We start from the raw sequence: 17,745 nt of genomic DNA on the forward strand, positions 1-17,745 counted from the left end.
CACTTGTCATGAAATATGCTAATTAATACCGCTTCAACCGCACGCCAGCTATGTGCCGGACATCCATCACGTTGGAAGTACATTGCCATTCTGTCATGCAGTGAAACATCTTGTAGTAACATCGGTAGAACATTACGTAGGAAATCAGCATATATTGCACCATTTAGATTGCCATTGATAAAATGGGGGCAAATTATCCTTCCTCCCATAATGCCGCACCATACATTAACCCGCCAAAGTCGCTGATGTTCCACTTGTCGCAGCCATCGTGGATTTTCCGTTGCCCAGTAGTGCATATTATGCCGGTTTACGTTTCCGCTGTTGGTAAATGACGCTTCGTCGCTAAATAGAACGCGTGCAAAAAATCTGTCATCGTCCCGTAATTTCTCTTGTGCCCAGTGGCAGAACGGTACACGTCGTCAAAGTCGTCGCCATGCAATTCCTGGGTCATAGAAAAATAGTACGTGTGCAATCGATGTTGACGTAGCATTCTCAACACCGACGTCTTTGAGATTCCCGATTCTCTCGCAATTTGTCTGCTACTGATGTGCAGATTAGCCGCGATAGCAGCTAATACACCTACTTGGGCATCATGAATTGTTGCAGGTCGAACACTTTCTGTTTCCTTAAATAACGTAACTATCCGGCGAACGGTCCGGACACTTGGATGATGCCATACAAGATACCGAGCAGCATACATAGCACACGCCCGTTGGGCATTTTGATCACAATAGCCACACATCAACAAAATATTGACCTTTTCCGCAATTGGTAAACGGTCCATTTTAACACGGGTAATGTATCACGAAGCAAATACCGTCCGCACTGGTGGAATGTTACGTGATACCACGTACCTATACGTTTGTGACTATTACAGCGCCATCTATCACAAAGCGGAAAAGTGGTCCAACTAAAACATTCATGTCTCTTTACGTACTATGAATAGGTAATAAAAAATTGGGGTTCCTACTAAAAAAAAAAAAAAAACGCAGTTGATATCCGTTTGACCTATGGCAGCGCCATCTAGCGGGCCAACCATAGCGCCATCTGGTTTCCCACTTCAAGCTAGACGAGTTTCATTCTTTGTAGTTTTTTCGTTTGATGCTTATTTCATGAGATATTTGGCCCGGTCGCTATCAATGGACCACCCTGTATATATATCACCACACATTCAGCTGCTACAATTTCAGATGCGGACACAATGCAGTTGACATTGCCACTGGATGAAAATGATATCATCCATACATAGGGAGCTTTCTGAATGGCTGTTCCATTTTAATGGTTGGTGCAATACTTTGCTGTGAGTGGGACATCTGAATATGTGTTTCGTTGCGTGTGTGCTTCGAAGGTCTCTCTCTGTTTGACCAAGTGGAGTTGAAAAATTTGATTGCATGGTAAAATATTGAGATGTGATCTAGATATGTGTATTGATTTAGAAGCTCTCTGTCTGGCCGAGGGATGTAGCTTAAGAAGGAGTAGAAAAAAATGGTGCCAAGCTGGGATGCATAGAGACTGGCTGTTTCTGGGCTGTGATTACAGGAGAGGTTATGGGAAGGCAGGGAGAAGGGTAACGGGAGGTGAATGTGGGCGTGGCTTAGGAAGTGGATCCTCTTGGGTGCTAGTTGCGCAGTGTGTATCCAGAAAGTACTTTGCTTTCCTACTGAAAGGCGCTAGGCCTTACTATCAACTTCGAAGTTTATACAGCAATAGTTTGTGATGTCACCTGACATTAATGTGCATTTCTGCAGTTGCTTTACATTTGAATACCCAGAATAAAACACCCTGTTTTAATGAGCCTTTTATACCTATAATTCAAGATCAACTGTTCTCACTTATGAACAAAGAGAGCAACACCAGTACAATGCCGTTTCTATCAACACAAGATAGGAAGGAATGGATTCAGCTCTAGGCATAACAGTATTTACCATGAAATATCACAATTAAAAATAAATGTTTAATAATTTTACAGTGACATTATATTTCAGTTATATTACCAAAATCTCAATAATGTGAAATGTTGAAAACATTGAAGTATACTGTTGCGCTTTGACTGTCTTTTACATAAAAATTAATCCCTTTATGACCAGGTGCAGGTCGTATTACAACATCAGTGCTGAAACGTGAATAAAGTTTTTTGCACATTTAATATTTAGAAAGTACATTGTTACAGTTAATAGTTTTCCTTGTTCATGTCCTGCGGCGGTACTGCTGTATGCTTGTTCCACGCCTCTTGATGAGGACGAGCTGCAGGAGATAGAACGTTAGTACTGTAGTCCACTTGTTCCACCACACAACCCAGTCACACACAATTCTGTTTGATTCGTGGTTCCTGGTGGGAGCTGGCATAGTCGTTTTGATCAAGCTAATCTATGGTCCAAATAGATAGCTTCAGTACAAAATCACACCGTGCAAAAAAATCAATCGGTCTTCAGGAGACACTTCGATAGTATCTAGTAACACCACCTCTGATCTAACTAATTGCTTCACTTCGGCAAGGCAGAGAATCAAAAGTTTTTTGACGTATGATACATCCGTTGGAAGTGACATATTGATTTGATCCAGTAAAAATACGAGACTGCAGGAATGTTGGTTGTTACAATCACTCTCCCAGATATTTTCTAGGGGATTAAGATAAGATGATTTAGTAGGCCAGTCGAGATTAGAGAAAATGACGTGGTACCTGTATGTTCATCAAAACAGGAATATATGGGTGCAGCGATGTGAACTCGGCTGTTTCCTTCTTACAAGAAGAGAGTGTCCACAGCATATTCGTCATGAAAATATAGAGGCAGGGGCAATATTTGATCGCCAAGGAAATTGAAATAAACATCCTGGTTCATGTTCATAGTAATCTGAGTAAGTTGCCCCAAGTGTTGATACGAAAGAAACAGCCAAAACGTCACAGAACCATGTCTGGCCTAGACAACAACGTCCACACGTTGTGAAGTAAACACTGAATTGGGCTGTCGGTGCATTAGATGCCTTCCGTTATATGAAAAGATGCAAAACCGTGATTCGTTGGACCACGTACACGTGTCCAGTCATATAATGTCTGGTTTGTGTTGTGTGACACCTTGAAGACATACGTGCCGCTGTGAGAAAACGCCATTTCGAGATATCAGACTCCAGATGTCCCTTGCACACAGTCCACTTCGCAATGATCACTCAGAAACTGTTTTAAATGAACCTGCATTCACTGAAAACTGTAATTCCTGTTGGCTTTGAAACCCGTTACCATTGACAAGGCGTTACTCTTTATTCCTGGAGCCTGTCGGTTACTATATTTGTGCAACCACAGTTCTTACACCGCCTTCGACGGCTGCGAGTGCTACATCTCTCCTACGAGACACGTTGGACACTCCACACTGATACACCAGCAAATCTGTCAACTTTGTTCCCAGTTTGGTCATAGCATGTCCAAACACGATAGACCCTTTTTGTTATTTCGTCATGTCTCCCTACAACCGACTGGAACATGCACACCACTTCACTACCAAGAATTACGTCACTTTTCGGCAGTCCCACGACTGTCTGGTACAAGTTCCACACAGCCTACAGCGCTCAAAAGCGACCAGCGTGCTGTTTTAAGTGGCTGAGTAATTTTTTGTCTGTAAACTTACTGAACGCACATGGACACAGTGTGGACAGTTTGATATCTTTGTGGACAGGTTAACATCATGCTGGCCAACATGGTGCTTACCAACTCGGACGAGCACTTCTCGCGGCCCTCCGAGTTCATTCCCGAGCGGTGGCTCAAGGACGACGACTCTGCTCAGACGGCGCACCCATTCGCCTTCATGCCGTTCGGCTTCGGCCCCAGGATGTGCATCGGTCGCAGGTTTGCCGAGCTCGAGATCTACACCTTACTGGCCAGGGTAGGTAGTCTGTGCTCGCCCTTGAAGAGCTTGGCGTCGCTTTTACCTTCAGCTGGTCAAGCAGGTCAATTTCCTTCATTTGGCCCACCCTGCTACTAACTCCTGCCCTCTTTCCATGTCTAGGTGTCGAGAACACCTATGGGCATTCTGGCCTTTTCTCTGAGATCTTTTGATATGCGCTTGGACTCAAGTACATCCACCAAACTTCATCCTTTTTAAGTTACCTTTCGTACATGTAACCATAAACAATACCCACTTCCACATTGTTCAACTAACTACAGACTTAGTCTAAGGATATGTCCATTGACAAATGCTTTGTGTCCTCTGACATTTCTAAAACTTCCCTTCTTTGTACGCTGACGAGACTGTTTTCCTCTCTGTTGACGGCCACTGCGGCCGAGCGGTTCTAGGCACTTCAGTCCGGAACCGCGGTGCTGCTACGGTCGCAGACTCGAATGCTGCCTCGGGCATGGAAGTGTGTGATGTCCTTAGGTTAGTTACGTTTAAGTAGTTCTAAGTCTATGAGACTAATGATCTCAGATGCTAAGTCCCATAGTGCTTAGAGCCATTTGAACCATCCTCTCTGTTCACGCCACCTTTCACTCGTCCCAACAATTCCTCCAACACCATTGCAACAGTTCTAGCTCGTGGTGTAACCAGTGGTACCTCTCCATCAGTCCTGAAATTCCGCTGTGGTCTTTCAGTTATGCTTCTAGGGCCTCGCACTAAGTGATATACAGGGTGAACCCATGAGCGTGGCTTCGCAACGCTGTAAATGCCAGTAATATGCAATCAACAAAATGTGCTACATAAAATACAGAGAAATTCAACAACCTTCGGAGAAAGTACATACACTTTCATCTGTTTGCCATTGCTGTGGAAACGACTCAGAATAATGCTGTTGTGCCCCTCTTCCATTGCATACGGTAAAACTATATACGAGTTTGAACAGTTCTCGGGTATCCGACCGGGTAGCGTCGTAATTTCTCCACAATATTTCGGCAGACGTACACGCTCCCTTCGTCAAGTGGTTCCTGACGATTGCTGTGCTGTTCCTCTCGGCACCCTATTTATACTAGCCGTTACCCCCTCCACCGTTCCTCTCCTGGTGTCTTTGGTGCGGCCGGCGCGGCGACTACCGGAGGTGGTGGAGGAAGCGGCACCCGCGTCTGAACTGGGGTCTGCAGTCTCCCTGCTGCCGCCGTCGGGGGCGGTCCTCGATCTCTGGGACCGCATCTTTCTCTCCAGGTTGAGTGCAGGGTTCCAAGCCTGACTAAGTTGAAGGCCGCTGTCTTTATTAATTAGATCGTCCTGTAGTCGGATTTCGTTGGCCTCTTTAGTAACGCAGTCCCAGAAGTAGGAGGACTGACACAGAATTTTTGTTTTTTCATAGTCCACAGTATGGACAGTCTTTATACAATGGTCATCCACGGCTGATTTAGTGGCCTGGCGTAATTCGTCGAAATTTGCACTGGTGTGCAGATATTTTCACAAATTCACAGATAAACGGGGGGGGGGGGGGGGGTTATAAATCAAATAAAGTGTAATTACTTTGCAACGAGCCACTGGATATCACCAGTTCCTGCTGAACAACTTCCAAATTTTTCTCAGTAGATATCGGTTCAGCTCAACAGATGTGCCGGATGCTTGTTCTGAATAGTTTCTCACATGCCATTTGTTAATTTACAGTATAGGATGCTTCTAATCTGGCGTATATGCCCGCAGCTCCTGCCCATCGAGTTGCGCTAAGTATCCATTACAAAAGTTAGTTCTGCATTGGTATGTATTGGTTGTTTACATTCGCTGTACGTGTTGTTTACAACGAGGATTAACCATGTGACATTGAAGGGAAGTCTATTTCTTCATAATTTCGAAGTCTGGTTTGTTGAATCAAAGATTTACTGTTGAGGATTGGATTTTAGCAGTGTAAACTTTGCGTCTCCTTCTTTCTTTTTCCTTGGATATGTTCCATGGGGTCCAACCGGCTGTCTATTACAGTTATAAAGTAAGACACAAAGGAATTTGTGTCTTTACTCATAGTGGCTGCTGGATCAAAATGTCCGAAAGAACAGACGCCATATATAGTACTTAGTATGGCTTCTCTACGCGATCCGAATTATTCTTTATCATGCGTTTCTCTGTGGTTCAAGGGTTCGTCTTGTTAACAGCGTAAGATTCTATATTATGCACTTTCGTAGAAGGGAAAGAACACTAATTTATCATTTTTAAAGTAAGTATCGTTTTGAAATTTCGCCGCTGCAGCGCCGCCGTCGGCGTATGGCGCATGTACCGCTCACGGCTGTCAAGCTACAGACGCCATTACACAGCCATTCGGTGTGTTTGCGTATATCTGTGAGTATTTGAAGTGTTTAATCCGATTGAGAATCCAACTTAATGTGAAATACGCGCTGTGATTCGTTTTCCTAGAGCTATAGGCGTGAAAGAGGCTGAAATCCACCTTCACTTCAGTGAACTCTATGGAGGAATCATTGTGAGGAATGGAATGATAAGTAAATAGGTGAGATCTTTTAAAGACGGCCTTACGAATGTGCATGATGAGGAACAAAGTAGGCGGCCATCAGACATTACTTACTGCAGAAAGTTGATGAAAATGTGAGAGAGGTTATGATTATGATTATGACGTTTTATGAAGTTTTTCCTTAAATGTCAAGAAGTGTACTTTGTGCAATTGTTACAAAACGTTTAAGTTATCGGAAGTTATGCTCATGCTGGGTACCGAATAAGCTGACTGAGAGCCACAAGAGCAAATGTTTAGCAAGTTCTTTGACTTTCTTAGAATGATACGATTACGAACATGACGAGTTTTTAAGCCAAATTGTCACATGTGAGAAAAGAGGGGTGGTTTACATTACGTCTGAAGCACAGCAGTAATACATCGAATGGCAGCATTAAACTTCACCCAAGAGGGTCAAGTTCAAGCAAACAGTTTCAGCCTGGAAAATCATGTGTACTGATTTTTTGGTACAGGAATTCCTTGCGGATCTTTTGCCTTGTTGTGACGCCATAAATTCTGCAACTACTGTGAGATCTTAAAAATCGTCATGTAAAAAGATAAATATGTGTGGCTATGAACTTTTCGTTTGAGAGAGAAAATAAGTGAACAATATGCAGTAGAAGCCCCCCATGAACCTTGCCGTTGGTGGGGAGGCTTGCGTGCCTCAGCGATACAGATGGCCGTACCGTAGGTGCAACCACAACAGAGGGGTATCTGTTGAGAGGCCAGACAAACGTGTGGTTCCTGAAGAGGGGCAGCAGCCTTTTCAGTAGTTGCAGGGGCAACAGTCTGGATGATTGACTGATCTAACCTTGTAACAATAACCAAAACGGCCTTGCTGTGCTGATACTGCGAACGGCTGAAAGCAAGGGGAAACTACAGCCGTATTTTCCCGAAGGCATGCAGCTTTACTGTATGGTTAAATGATGATGGCGTCCTCTTGGGTAAAATATTCCGGAGGTAAAGTAGTCCCCCATTCGGATATCCGGGCGGGGACTACTAAAGAGGACGTTGTTACCAGGAGAAAGAAAACTGGCATTCTACGGATCGGAGCGTGGAATGTCAGATCCCTTAATCAGGCAGGTAGGTTAGAAAATTAAAAAAGAGAAATGGATAGGTTAAAGTTAGATATAGTGGGACTTAGTGAAGTTCGGTGGCAGGAGGAACAAGACTTTCGGTCAGGTGAATACAGGGTTATAAATACAAAATCAAATAGAGGTAATGCAGGAGTAGGTTTAATAATGAATAAAAAAGCTAGTACAAACAGCATAGTGAACGAATTATTGTGGCCAAGATAGACACGAAGCCCACGCCTATTACAGTAGTACAAGTTTATATGCCAACTAGCTCTGCAGATGACGAAGAAATTGATGAAATGTATGATGAGATAAAAGAAATTTTTCAGATAGTGAAGGGAGACGAAAATTTAATAGTCATGGGTAACTGGAATTCGAGTGAAGGAAAAGGGAGAGAAGGAAACATAGCAGGTGAATATGGATTGGGGGGAAGAAATGAAAGAGGAAGCCGTCTGGTAGAATTTTGCACAGAGCATAACTTAATCATAGCTAACACTTGGTTCAAGAATCATAAAATAAGGTTGTATACATGGAAGAATCACGGAGATACTAAAAGGTATCAGATAGATTATATAATGGTAAGACAGAGATTTAGGAACCAGGTTTTAAATTGTAAGACATTTCCAGGGGCAGATGTGGACTCTGACCACAATCTATTGGTTATGAACTGCAGATTAAAATTGAAGAAACTGCAAAAAGGTGGGAATTTAAGGAGATGGGACCTGGATAAAATGACTAAACCAGAGGTTGTACAGAGTTTCAGGGAGAGCATAAGGGAACAATTGACAGCAGTGTTTGAAAGAAGTACGGTAGAAGAAGAATGGGTAGCTCTGAGGGATGAAGTAGTGAAGGCAGCAGAGGATCAAGTAGGTAAAAAGACGAGGGCTAGTAGAAATCCTTGTGTAACAGAAGATATATTGAATTTAATTGATGAAAGGAGAAAATATAAAAATGCAGTAAATGAAGCAGGCAAAAAGGAATACAAACGTCTCAAAAATGAGATCGACAGGAAGTGCAAAATGGCTAAGCAGGGATGGCTAGAGGACAAATGTAAGGATGTAGAGGCTTATCTCACTAGGGGTAAGATAGATACTGCCTACAGGAAAATTAAAGAGACATTTGGAGAAAAGAGAACCACTTGTATGAATATCAAGAGCTCAGATGGCAACCCAGTTCTAACCAAAGAAGGGAAAGCAGAAACATTGAAGGAGTATATAGAGGGTCTATACAAGGGCGATGTACTTGAGGACAATATTATAGAAATGGAAGAGAATGAAGATGAAGATGAAATGGGAGATACGATACTGCGTGAAGAGTTTGACAGAGCACTGAAAGACCTGAGCCGAAACAAGGCCCCGGGAATAGACAACATTCGATTAGAACTACTGACGGCCTTGGGAGAGCCAGTCCTGACAAAACTCTACCATCTGGTGAGGAAGATGTATGAGACAGGCTAACTACCCTCAGACTTCAAGAAGAATATAATAATTCCAATCCCAAAGAAAGCAGGTGTTGACAGATGTGAAAATTACCGAATTATCAGTTTAATAAGTCACAGCTGCAAAATACTAACACGAATTCTTTACAGACGAATAGAGAAACTGGTAGAAGCCGACATAGGGGAAGATCAGTTTGGATTCCGTAGAAATATTGGAACAGGTGAGGCAATACTGACCTTACGACTTATCTTAGAAGAAAGATTAAGGAAAGGCAAACCTACGTTTCTAGCATTTGTAGACTTAGAGAAGGCTTTTGACAATGTTGATTGGAATACTCTCTTTCAAATTCTGAAGCTGGAGGGGTAAAATGCAGGGAGCGAAAGGCTATTTACAATTTGTACAGAAAGCAGATGGCAGTTATAAGAGTCGAGGGGTATGAAAGGGAAGTAGTGGTTGGGAAGGGAGTGAGACAGGGTTGTAGCCTATCCCCGATGTTATTCAATCTGTATATTGAGCAAGCAATAAAGGAAACAAAAGAAAAGTTCGGAGTAGGTATTAAAAGCCAAGGAGAAGAGGTAAAAACTGGGAGGTTCGCCGATGACATTGTAATTCTGTCAGAGACAGCAAAGGACTTGGAAGGGCAGTTGAATGGAATGGACAGTGTCTTGAAAGGAAGATATAAGATGACCACCAACAAAAGCAAAACGAGGATAATGGAATGTAGTCGAATTAAACCGGGTGATGCTGAGGGAATTAGATTAGGAAATGAGACACTTAAAGTAGTAAAGGAGTTTTGCTATTTGGGGAGCAAAATAACTGATGATGGTCGAAGTAGAGAAGATATAAAATGTAGACTGGCGATGGCAAGGAAAACGTTTCTGAAGAGGAGAAATTTGTTAACATAGAGTATAGATTTAAGTGTCAGGAAGTCGTTTCTGAAAGTATTTGTATGGAGTGTAGCCATGTATGGAAGTGAAACATGGACGATAAATAGTTTGGACAAGAAGAGAATAGAAGCTTTCGAAATGTGGTGCTACAGACGAATGCTGAAGATTAGATGTGTAGATCACATAACTAATGAGGAGGTATTGAACAGAGTTGGGGAGAAGAGGAATTTGTGGCACAACTTGACAAGAAGAAGGGACCGGTTGGTAGGACATGTTCTGAGGCATCAAGGGATCACAAATGTAGCATTGGAGGGCAGTGAGGAGGGTAAAAATCGTAGAGGGAGACCAAGAGATGAATACACTAAGCAGATTCAGAAGGATGTAGGTTGGAGTAGGTACTGGGAGATGAAGAGCCTTGCACGGGATAGGGTAGCATGGAGAGCTGCATCAAACCAGTCTCAGGACTGAAGACCACAACAACAACATGCAGTAGAAGTTGGTGACATGTTTCAAGAGAATGACTGAACAAGATAATTTTGTCCTTGATAGGTCCAGTACAACAAATGGGTGCAATATTACAAGTGAGCTTAACAGATAAACGAAACAACAGTGACTGTACAAAGAAAATATTTTTAACAGTGTAAGTCAAACTACAGTACATGAAATAAATAATAGGTAAAGTGTGTGAAAGGGGTAATTTATAAAGTGGTTTCGATGGGGTTATTAGCAGTATGTGCAGTAGGGCGAGTAAGGGAATGGCATCTAACCATTCAGTGCTAACTGCAGACAAGTTAGTAATTTGCATTATTTCAAAGTAGTCATCTTCCTTCCTTTGTGAATATTATGTAAGACATCATGTTGCACCTTGTAACTGTGGCCTTCTTAAAGCAGATTGTCTGCAAAAATAGTATCTCCTTTTCTAAGTCTCCAAACTTTTTGGTTTTCCTTCTGGTGGGTAGTTTCTGTCCCGTCAAAGTAGCCTTTATAGATTTTGCCACAATTAGAAGAGATTTTGTATTTGCTACTCTTTTCCAAAGCTGAATTAAGTTTTTGTGATTGGACAAGAAGTGTCCGATAGTGCTGTGCAAACAAAACGGTGTTTTATAATTCGTGGATTTAAGCTTTCTGGCTACATTCAAAGAGAGTTTTTCTAAATATAGAAACGTGCACCATTTATTAAGGTCTTGAGGTGGTGGGCCCAGTACAGATAAGGAAGAGGGCAGACATGTTTTTTTTTGTACATTATGGAGTCCAGAAAGGCAGGAGTGTAGATATTGTTTGATGCTATTTGCTTGATTGTATTTAATTCAGTTTGGAAGTTGTCATCCCTCTTGAGGGTGGAAATTAGACGTTGTATCATTGAATGAGAGACATCATATTTCTGGGTCGCTGGATGTTGAGAATGTCAGTGGTCATAGGCTTTCTATAAGTTTTGAAAGTATGGATGTGCTCACTGATACCTGTGGTTAGGTCTACATAATTTCTGGTGTTACCCCCCCCCCCCCCCCCCCTTTCAAACTGCATTGTGAATTGATAGTTTCGCCCTTAAAATTTAGCTGTTTGAGCAATATTTGGAGTTGTCTGGTTTCACAGTCATAACAATGGGTGGAGCCCAAATTTGACTGATTAACTGAAATTTAATCTGCATTGAAAGTGTACAGACAGGCAGAGAAAAGAATATTCAGCCTAGAATTGACAGAAAAGTTTGAACTAATGTTCAGTATGGGATGAAGCATAAATTAAAAAGAAAAGCTACAAAAGGAAGTTGCTATAGGGTCGAGACGAGAGAGAGAGAGAGAGAGAGAGAGAAATACCAGAAATGGGAAGCAAAGTGGAGCGTGATGTCGTGTTATCTAGCCTGTAGACAGTGTTATACAACGGCGATTGGTGGTTGTGTCTCGATAGTGTGACTCATGTACTTCGTTTATGTCTCACAAATGGTAAGCGTCACACTCGATTTTGAAAGGTTCTCGTAACTATAACGCTGTGCATCCTTAGGGCCAAACGTTCGGCAACATGGCATCCACCAAGAAATGTTCTGTTGTGGACAATGATCTCGAGGACGCTACTTGTTGACTGCTCCAGGACACCAATAAAAGTGAGGCTGAGTGAAACTGCTGGGACCTATTTAGAAACTCGATCAGGCTGTTCCTGCAAAAAGCTATGTCAGTCTTACAAGCGAGTTCTGAGGTAACTCTCCAGACCCTTTAGGTTGCCATTACCTGGTTAGTCCTAACCGCCAACTATCTCCCAGGATTATTCCTTCGCTCCTGGAATCCTTCAAATCGGAAACCCCCTATAACAATGACCGCCAACTTGGAAACCACCAATAATTTACAATTAGAAAGACGTTGTAACATAATCAATTTCATCCAGAGTTACTCCTGCACAGAGAGACTGGTGACATGTAATGACATGTAATTCCTGTCACATTTTCATATCGGCGATACGGAGGAAACTGGGAGCTACGTTTGTTATTTTGAATTTCTAGGTTAATTCTGTAAAGAAGTAAATGAAGTATCACAAGAATTTGAGAATCAAGACGGTGATTAAAACTGTGCAAATCTACTGGAGAGTATACAGGGTATCTCTCCTGTGAGTGTCAGGCGCATTTTCTCTGGTGTTTCAGCAGAGATTTCCAGTTTAGATTTTGCATTGTGTAGCTGGAGTTGACCTAAACAATTAATGTTCATCAAATATTTCATGTGACGGCCAGTGTCAATAGAAAGCCTTGGTTCATTTCCGGTTACAAACAAAATTATTTTTAAAGCCGAATTTTACTTGCCCATTCGTTAGAGTGGTTTCACATTAGTCTAGTGTGGTATTCGTTTTATTGATAGATATAAACAGGGACATTAAAACTCGATCAATAACCAGTACTGTTGCTGCGACAGCACTGCCATTCGTTAGCACTGATGTGTTTATCAACTCATCTTTACAGTGAATTCCTGACGCACTGATGTATAACCAGAGTGCTGTGTGTGGTTTTGCAACCATCCACCATGCAGGCACGAAAACATTTTGTAGATTTCTGCTAGGGATGCATATCTGACAAGTTTGAAACGCTCCAGCAAGTAAAAGCCTAGTAGATATATGACAGTAGAAGTTGGAGACCAGAAATAGGTCCACTCCTTTCTATCTATCTATCATGGAATCTGTTATTTAGGGACCTTTACACTGGAATGAGGATGAACTCCAAGAAAATTTCAAAGAAGAAATAGTATCATTTGGTATGTTGGTACATTCACTCTTATGTGTTCCCCTTATGGGAATAAAGCATTTCTGGACGTAGGTGCACGTAACATATTTTAATTTTCTGTTGTATCAGAAACGTGTTCTAGATGCTTGGTCGTAGTCATTCAGAATTAAAAATTGTGAAAAACGATGGTTCATTAAAAGTGATGACTGATCAGGGTTGTTGTTGCTTAACACAAGTATTAATTTGATTGACTCCTGTCTGGATTGTGTGACACTTATAGTTGTACATGCATTGTCTGCTTTTGTCTACATTTGTCTGTATTTGTTCGCTTCTTTATGCCTGCTTGTTTGCGCTTTCAACTGTGTGAGTTTAACTTTGTTCACAAATGATGTATCTTAAATGGTTCATACACAGCTGTTGTATGTTCTTTTAATTTATTATGTTAGTGTTTTTGACAGATCAGTAGACATGCAACAGTGATGTTAATTAATGACTTAGGCATTAAAAAGAATGTTGTCAAAGTACACGAATAAAGTAGTTCAGTTAGCTTTAATTTTTATCCTTAATCCTTCATCTGCTCAGATTTTTCTTTCTTCTCTGCTCATGTTGAATTTCGTTTCCGTATACTTGGATATTTTATCTTCGAAGTATTCTTAATTCTTCATTTTATGAGTGTTTTGTCCTGTATTCCACTTTTTGCCGATTATTCCAATGTCTGCAAAGGTATTCACACAGTTTCCTAGGCCAGTTGCGTATCCCTTTTAATTTTTTAATCTAGTGTATGATTTTTCTTGTCAGTCTTCTACAAATCATCTTTTAATAGTGTCCATACAACATTAGTCTACATTTTACAATTTCATCTATAACTTTTTGCTACATATTTTCATATGTATGTCTTAGTTCTTGATTTAAATGTTTATACTGTTGCTCTATTTCCTAACGTCTTCCTCACAATCGTTCTGTCCTCTTTCTTGATTTCTTCATTTTGTTTTACTGATACTGAAATTATAGTCTGTGAGGGATGTTTGCATTCTGGCCAAATTACTGTCTTACAATGATGAATTGTGATTGTAGGGAATTATTCTTTACTGTTAATGAAGTACTAGGTACATCTTCATAATCTTACTCTGATAACTTTCTCACCCCTATTAATGATTTGCATTTCTCCAGAATACCTAATTTTTCTGTTCTCCTTATATTTGCGTACTTTGTGGTTAATTATGGTGGTGTAGTCTTGTTTGTCGTCGCCCCTGGTTTGGCAAAGAAGACTTGTAACCTGTTTATTTTGCCGTTTGTTCAAGTATCCCTAATTGTTTCCCTGCTACCTCTACACTTCCTGCTGGAATTCTTAAACACGTACGCTAAACAGTCAAACCTGACAGTGACCTTTTTCTACAAATTTGTAATCAACTTTTGACGTACGGTTCTGCTAATTTTTCCCTTGACTTTCCGATATTTTTTTTTTCAAATATAGAGATGAATAAGACTCGACTACATAGATGCTGGGCGCGAAAACTGTGCACCAATTAAAAGTTTAATACTTGGTGTTATGAGGTCATCAGGAATTGCAAGGTTTAGGGGGTTACAATTGTTTTGCTCGCATCTGTTTCCAGGTTGTGCGCCGCTTCAAACTGGAATTTGATGGCGAGATGCGCTGGAGAACGACGGTGCTGCATGTGCCAGTGACACCGCTCACCCTTAAGGTCACTGAAAGGGAGCAGTAGCTGTGACGCCACACCCACACCGAGCTGTTGCTGTGCAGCTGAACCACACACCTGTAGTGACTGCCATTAACGCTGTGCAACAGTATTCACTGTATTCGTTTCTCAGTGTTTATATGCGATTTTCCATAGCTTTATGTCAGCCCCAAAGTCGGGAAATGAAACTGATCTTACTTTTATTTGAATGAATATAACCATATTTACACCTTATATTTTGACAAATATAAGGTTGGATACTTTTATATTTCTTATTTGTGAAAATAAAGAAGAGCAACAATTAGTGGTATTATTACTGTATGATAATCAAAATATATCTTTTGGTTACATATGAAATAACTATAATGTCCAGTGTTTTACAAATTCAAAATATTTGAAGAATGCCATTATGTATAAGTAAAAAGGTGCTTCTGAGACATATTTTTACTGTTAAGAGTAGAAAATCACCTTCAGCCGATCTTTGTATATGCACAAAACCTACAAGGTAACGCTATCTGGAATATTGTGCAAATAATTTCTCATGTTTCAGAAAATAATTTCAACTGATATCATTATAGTAAACGTTTGCAGAAGAGGAAACTTTTGGGTCAAACACATAAAAAAAACTTTTGTGAACATGGAAAATAATCATATCTGTTATATGCTTGAGTCACAGAATCATCAATTGCAGACAACATGACATAACAAATCTGTCAAATATGTTCTTACAATTGCCAAAGTCGCAGTGAAACTGACAGATGGATTGGTTGATGTCTGCTTACATAAGCAGTTTAGTGATATCTATAATGTAAAAGTTTATTCAAGCAGTTACATGTTACGGTTGTGTACAGGGTTCTGATCACATAACTACATTTGTAAAGCTCAGCTGAAGATGACTTTGTGATCGAAATTAGTCCCAACAATAAAGAATACTAGTAATGACCCAGAATTACCTGGTATATTTATGTCAATCTTACATTATATATGGGAAGGTATGGAATCTTCCTATGTTGTTTGCGACAGCGCTGTTTGTTGATTACACAAGAAAGTCAACTCACATTTTATGAATTTTACCACACAACACACCCCTGTCCTGGAGTGTCGAGTAATGTCTTTTGACAAGAAACACTATAATAAAAACTAGCCACACTAAACGGTCATCAGTGTGCACAATGGTTTCGTTCCAAGTCTAACTAACATACCAAATAAGCGACAATCATTGCATGATAGCTCTATATATTGTCATTTTTATGTACAGCTGTACGCCACAAAGTCCTTATTTATTTGTAAGTTTCCTCATAAATCATGGAACCAAACACATTCTGTACTAAGTCATTCACATGTACAACACAATCACTCACTGGCAGCCAGTTCAACGTTTTTATCCTGATCTGATATCAAAAATACACACAAATTTGAACAGCTAGAAAGCTTTCACAATGCTTTGCAAATGTTAAAATCGGACTGTAAGTTCCTGATTACAATTGTGTCGCATGCCACCCTCTCACCCTCATTACTGAAGATGCTAGAGATGTCTTTCCTCAACAGCATGTGCTTACTGGTAGTGTCATATACATACGGTGATTGTGTGAAATTTCGTTACACACTACAGAACTATGCCGGAATGAACAGATCATATAGTACCCTAGCTGTAGCGCGCCCGGCTAGCCGTTCGGTCTAATGCACTGCTTCCCGAGCGGGAAGGCGTGCCGGGGACCGGCACGAATCCGCCCGGCGCATTTGTGTCGAGGCCCCGTGTGCCGGCCAGGCTGTGGATGGTTTTTAAGTCGGTTTTCTATCTACCTCGACGAATGCGGGCTGGTTCCCCTTACTTCGCCTCAGTTACATTATGTCGGCGATTGCTGCGCAAACACTGTCTCCACGTAAGTGTCCACCGTAATCACTCTACCACGCAAGCATTGGAGTTTCACTTGTCTGGAATGAGACATTCGGGGGGGGGGGGGGGGGGGGGGGGGTCCACCAGCTGCAGAAGAACCGCACAATAACCCTGGGTTCGGTGTGGTGTGGCGGTCGGGTGAGTGGACTGCTGCAGCCTGTTGTGTACCACTGAGGGCTACGGCAAGGACGAAGCCTCTCTGTCGTTTCTAGGTCCCCAGTTCAATACATACATACATACCATAGATATAACCATGTATAAAACGAAAGTATTAGGAAACTCCTTCTCCCAACGTTGCTTTCGGTCTCTGGAACAAGCTACCTTACAATCTGCAAAAAATTGAATACTCTACTACTATGAAGAACAAGTTGCAGTTCTTTCTTTTGTGAACCTCATAGTTTTTACCTCAAAATACAGGGTGTGTCGAAAAGAATCTTTCGATTTAAAAAAAAATCATAACTCTTATGTTATTTGAGATATGTGTGTGAACAATGAACTGTTGGAAAGAGCAAACTCTCGAGTTTTACATGGTTCCCGCTAGGCAGCAGCAGTGTGCACCCATTTCAGTTCTAGCGAAAATGGTGTCGGGACAGCTGAAAGCGTTTTGTGTTCTACGTTTTGCACAGTCCGCGCTATTAATAACTGTTCAGCGTGACTTTCTTACTACGTATGGTGTGGACCCTTCTACAGCACAGAGCATTAGACAACGACGTGAGCAATTCCGAGAAACAGGTTGTTTGTGTAAAGGCAAATCGCCGGGCCATCCTCGAGTGTCTGGCATAGACATCGAATGCATCCGCAATAGTTTCACAAGGATGCTGTGCACCTCAAGGGGTCCATATTGAACACCTATGAAAAGGAACGGAAAAAAAAAACTTTTTGAGTTTTCTGTTCATCAAAAAGTAAATTTCGTCGTATGTGTTTATTAGTTTCAGAAATATAGATGTTCCAAATCGGACGATTCTTTTTGATACACCCTGTGTATCATGTATGGTTGTTTTTTCCCTACAATAGTAAATGAAATGCTTCCACATCATTCCAGTTTCGCTTCTTTCTTTCCATCTCTGTTAGTCGCTCCGTCATTTCTCTCCTGTCTTCATCACTTGGCGTTATACTGCGCTTCTCTTTTCCTTCCTCTCTAAACCCTTTGAAATGCGGCT

The 17,745-nt window shown here is 41.2% G+C and overlaps 1 protein-coding gene across 1 annotated transcript in view; it reads left to right on the forward strand.

The window, feature by feature from the left end:
• LOC126259449 (probable cytochrome P450 301a1, mitochondrial) overlaps window positions 1-15,637 on the forward strand; it is a 182,611-nt gene extending 166,974 nt beyond the window's left edge. The window contains exons 11-12 of the mRNA XM_049956268.1: window positions 3,669-3,875; window positions 14,605-15,637. Of these exons, the coding sequence (XP_049812225.1) occupies window positions 3,669-3,875; window positions 14,605-14,715 (318 nt within the window). The 3' untranslated portion in view covers window positions 14,716-15,637. The remainder of the gene's footprint in view (window positions 1-3,668; window positions 3,876-14,604) is intronic.
• Window positions 15,638-17,745: the final 2,108 nt, after the last annotated feature.

The sequence above is a fragment of the Schistocerca nitens genome, chromosome 5 (assembly GCF_023898315.1).
Source record: "Schistocerca nitens isolate TAMUIC-IGC-003100 chromosome 5, iqSchNite1.1, whole genome shotgun sequence".
NCBI classification, from domain to species: domain Eukaryota; kingdom Metazoa; phylum Arthropoda; class Insecta; order Orthoptera; family Acrididae; genus Schistocerca; species Schistocerca nitens.